This window comes from Falco punctatus (genome assembly GCF_963210335.1).
Source record: "Falco punctatus genome assembly, chromosome: 10".
NCBI lineage: Eukaryota > Metazoa > Chordata > Aves > Falconiformes > Falconidae > Falco > Falco punctatus.
The window spans coordinates 14,724,860-14,729,131 of NC_137590.1; the positions used below are offsets into that span (position 1 = coordinate 14,724,860).

The window sequence follows — 4,272 nt, forward strand, 5'->3', positions numbered from 1 at the left end:
CTCCCGGGGGGGCGTGGGTGTCCCCCACCGTCCCCCTATCGTCGCCCCCCCGCCCGGTAACGCCGCAGCACGCAGCCGAGCGGCCGCCCCGTCGGTGCTCGGCGCTGCGCATCCCCCGCCCGCCCCCACCGCCCCTCGCCCCGCCCCTCCGCGAAGGAGGGCCACCCCGATTGGCGGCGCGGCGGGGGGGGCGTGGCCAGAGCCGCTATAAGGGCGGGGCGGGGGCGGGGGCGGCAGCACCGCGGCTCAGGCCGTGTGGTGCGGAGCGGACGCTGCGTTCCCCGGGCGGCGCCGCCGCCGCCGAGCGGCCCCCGCGGCCCTAGTGCCCGCCCGCCGGACCTCGCCGTTGCCCAGCCCAGGTGCGCTGCGACCGGTAGTGCAGCCCCGAGCAGCGGGGAGGGAATGGGGCAGCTCATAGCAGTTTGGGGGTTTGGGGGGGGGTTGCTTTGGGAGGGGGCTGCACCGAGTCCCTGTGGGGTGGAATTTCTGAGAGATGGCGCCGTGCCTCAGTTTCCCCACCCAGCGTTAACGGCGTCGTGGGTGCGTGGAGGACGTTCTGGAGCAGGGCACCCAACAAGTGGGAGCATCGTTAGACTAGGGAAAGCTTCATCAGGAGCTGGGGAGGAGCTGGCCGTCCGGTGGGTGGTGGGGGTGCTGGGTGCCTCCCCCGTACTTGGCTCACAGCCCTGGGGGTCGGTGCTGCTGGTGTTCCCGCGGGTGGCGGGGGGCTCGGTGTCCCGCAGGCCCGGGGCGCTGCGGCTGCTGCCGGCAGCTGGCGCCGGCTGAGCTTTTCCTTTGATGGCTTGAAGAAGGGATCAAAGGGGGGGGTGTCAGCCTCTTAGCAGGAAGATGCTTCGTACCAGCAGGAGAATAATGCAGCTCCCGCTCGGAACTGATCATGTTGGGGGCCGGGGGGAGGAATTTTGTTGCCTGCCCTAGAACTGGAGGTTGCCAGAGGAGGGCTGTGCCAGCAGGGCAGGCAGGGTTGCCCCTGGCACGGGTAGAGGCACTGCTGGGGCCAGGCTGGCCTGGAACCCCTTGGAATCACAAAATTATTTAGATAGGAAAAGACCTTTAAGTTCATCAAGCATGAAAATCCTCAGCACGTGCCCCAAACTGAACACTCCTTTGCTACTTATGCAATCTGTGCCTGAGATTTCATAATTCCCAACTGTTGATACAAGGAGGGGAACTGAATTTCTGCAAGGAGGCAAAAATCCCTGTCTGGGCTTTGGGGAAGGTGCTGTGCAGGCTCGCCAGGTCTGTGCTCTGTGCTTGGAGGAAGTTATTTTGGCTTTGCACGAAGCGCTGAGCCAGAACCCTACAGCCGCAGATGCGAAGCAGACTGAGCACCCTGAGCACTAGCCCCGTGCCCAGCACAGAGCCGCAGTGAAGGTCGTGTGCGTGCCAAATCTCTTGGGAAATGACACGTTTAAACTCTTGTTGCAGCTTTTTTTGGGGGGGAGCATGCTGCAGCCCTTCCACAGTGACAGCGGCCCCTTTGCTTGCAGGTTTTAGATCTGCACAAGAACCAAGATCAAGAAACCATGGCATCCATCCCATCGAGCGGCTCGCTCATGGCGACGCACACCTACTACAGAAGTAAGGGCACAGGGTATGGGGGTGCTTGGGCCGGTGGACCAGTGGGCAGGGTGCGCTGCCAGGCTCGGTGGGATGTGGCTCCAGCAGCAAAAAAGCTGAGCTCAAGCATGTGCCTGCCTTCAGCTGAAGCACCACGAGACCTGGTGGGCTCCTCGCTGAGAAAAGGGACCCCTAGCAGCCCCCCCTCCTGCTGCTTGGACCCTCCTTTGGGCCACTGCAGCCCCTGCCCGGTTGTACCAGCTGGAGATGGGTCTTGCAACCTCATGTTAGGAAGGCTGTGGGGGAGGGGAGGTGGCAGCTTCAAATGCATCTTGCACTCGTGCTGTGGAAATGAGCTGCAAAACCAGTTTGGGCAATGGTAGCTACTGGTACCTCTCCAGGGGAAAGACTTTCTGGTTTAATGTATTGCCTAAATCAGAGGGAATTAGAAGTATTCCCCTTGAGCTGAAACGAGAACAGGCTTCTAGCAGTTGGTCTGAAACTACAGGGATTACATTCAGGAATCTGCATCCTCTTGGCCTCAAGTCACCCGCAAAGGCCTGCCAAGCGTTGCATACAGATGCAAAGCCATTAAATAGTGTCCTTGGGGTTGCAAGTGCTTTCCTACAAGGGTGTTCAGGTCCTTTTCTGCTACCTGCTTTTGCCCAGCTCATAATCTCACCAGTATTCCCTTCCTAGTTGTTTCTATTGACCTGGCATGGAAGCTGGGCAAGTACTGGAGCGAGATAGCGATAAGGCTGAGCCACATCACCCCCAGGGATGGCCACGCCAAGGCCATGCTTTGCTTGTCGTGGTGTGACCAAGGGTCAGTGGTGGCTCTGATGGCAGTGGTTTCTCCACAGAGCGCCTGAGCTCCACATCCAGCAACAGCTCCTGCGGCAGCTCGGAGTACTCTGGGGAGGTCATCCCCCACCCCCCGGGTAAGTGCCACCAGTCCCAGCTCAGGGCCACGGCGGGGACTTCACACCCAGCCCCTCCACTGCAAATCTTAATGGAGGTGACCCAGCCTCTCCTATGGGATGAGACTGGGGTGGTGGCAGGGCACTTGCACTGACCTGGCCTTGCCCTGGCACACACTGTCTCCCCAGGTCTGCCCAAGTCTGACCCTGGCCACTGGTGGGCCAGCTTCTTCTTCGGGAAGACGACTCACCCAGCCATGACCACCGTGTCAGAGTCCCCAGAGAGGTGAGTGCGGTCCTTGGAGGAGATGAGACAGGGGAGCACCAACACAGCACCCAGGGCAGCTGGGGACATCCCTGTTGTGTTCCCTGAGGCACATCCTCACCCAGTGAGTGATGTCCTCATGTCCAGGGCACCCACTCCTTTGCTGCAAAAATAAATGCAGAGCAATAAGGGAACGCCTGACCCTCTCTTTGCTCTGTCTTGCAGCTTGGGAGCACTGCGTGTGACAACGGGACCAATGGCATGTGGCCTGGTGCCAGCCCAAGGAGCAGGACGGAGGCGTCATGCCAGCGAGCCCAGCTCCGGGCCCTCGGCATGAGTGGGTCAGCGGCTGCTCCCCACACCGGCGGGCACAGACACCCCCCCCCCCCCCCATCCCCCCCCATAGAGTAGGCTGGCTGCTCCAAGGCAAAGGCACTGCTTTGTAAGAAAGTGCAGCAAACCCCTGACGATTCCCGTACCAGCCTTTTTTACTCTTTCTCAACGTAACTACGCCCTTTCCATGTGGACTTTGTAACATGTTTTATTTACCTTGTACTCATACAATGACAACTAATAAACCTGAGCAGCCTTTTAAAACTCAGTGGGTTGTTCTTCGTCTGGGGTGGGATGGCAGAGCAGCGCTGCCGGTTTGGTGGGGCTGGACCAGGATGTGGTGCAGCCTCTGACCGCAGCAGCAGGATCTGGCAATGCTGCATGGTGCAGTTGTGCCAGCGTGACTCACTGGTGCGTGTGTGTTTTGCATGTCAGCAAGACCTGGCTTGGCTGTGGTGATGCTGCAAGTGCCTCCCCCACCCTTTCCTCCATAGCTGGCTGCACAGCCTGTCCCTGCTGGCGCTGAACTTGTTTTGCTCCCCAAGCACATTGCTGCCCTGCCCTGCTCTGGTACCTTCTGGGGTAGGAGTGAGTGCCTGGGTCTGGTCAGGGCTGGAAAAAGGATTTTGGTGCAGAATTAATGAGGGAAGAGAGGAGGCTTGCTCAGGGTTTGTGTTTAATGGGCCTGATGTCAGGCTGGAACTCATGGTGTGGATGGCAGCTTGGGGTACGCTGGGCTGGGCAGCCCTGGAGCCCAGCTGGCCCATCAGCTGTACTGCCCTGAGGGCTGTTTTGGCTGATTTTTTGCTTTGAATGGGTCAGCTTGGATGTTTGGCCCTTCTGTGATCTGCCTGATAGTTGGGAAGTGCTGCTTGATACAGCACTGAGAAAACAAGAGCCTGCAGGTGCCTGCATGCAAAGGGGCAAGGTTCCTGCTGGAGGCAAACAAAACCCTGGCGGGGGCTGATTTAAAGGTGCCAAATCCCTGCTTGGTCTGTTTTTAGCCCCAGCACGTGGTATGGGACAGTCCCTGTGTGCATCGGGTGCTGCAGGACCTCTGAGCAGTGACGTTGTACGGCTGGCATCCCATGTGAGCAGGGGCAAAGGCAAAGTTCCCTACTGCCTGGCCCAGGGAGCAGCTGAGGTGGCTGCTCTGCTTTGTGTCGCTGCTCC

The 4,272-nt window shown here is 59.7% G+C and overlaps 1 protein-coding gene across 1 annotated transcript; it reads left to right on the top strand.

The window, feature by feature from the left end:
* Positions 1-204: 204 nt before the first annotated feature.
* On the top strand, positions 205-3,367 carry PPDPF (pancreatic progenitor cell differentiation and proliferation factor). Its single transcript, XM_080404037.1, has 5 exons — positions 205-359; positions 1,512-1,602; positions 2,445-2,522; positions 2,691-2,787; positions 2,992-3,367. Exons 2-5 carry the CDS (start codon positions 1,548-1,550, stop codon positions 3,101-3,103), a joined length of 342 nt encoding a protein of 113 aa, XP_080260163.1. The 5' UTR covers positions 205-359; positions 1,512-1,547; the 3' UTR covers positions 3,104-3,367.
* Positions 3,368-4,272: the final 905 nt, after the last annotated feature.

What these genes read in the sequence shown, in the direction of transcription:
- PPDPF (XM_080404037.1), top strand. Translation starts at nt 1,548, where the DNA reads ATGGCATCCATCCCATCGAGCGGCTCGCTCATGGCGACGCACACCTAC. An exon ending in GACGCACACCTACTACAGAA is followed by an intron (nt 1,603 to 2,444) that starts GTAAGGGCACAG and finishes GTTTCTCCACAG; the next exon opens with AGCGCCTGAGCTCCACATCC. An exon ending in GGTCATCCCCCACCCCCCGG is followed by an intron (nt 2,523 to 2,690) that starts GTAAGTGCCACC and finishes CTGTCTCCCCAG; the next exon opens with GTCTGCCCAAGTCTGACCCT.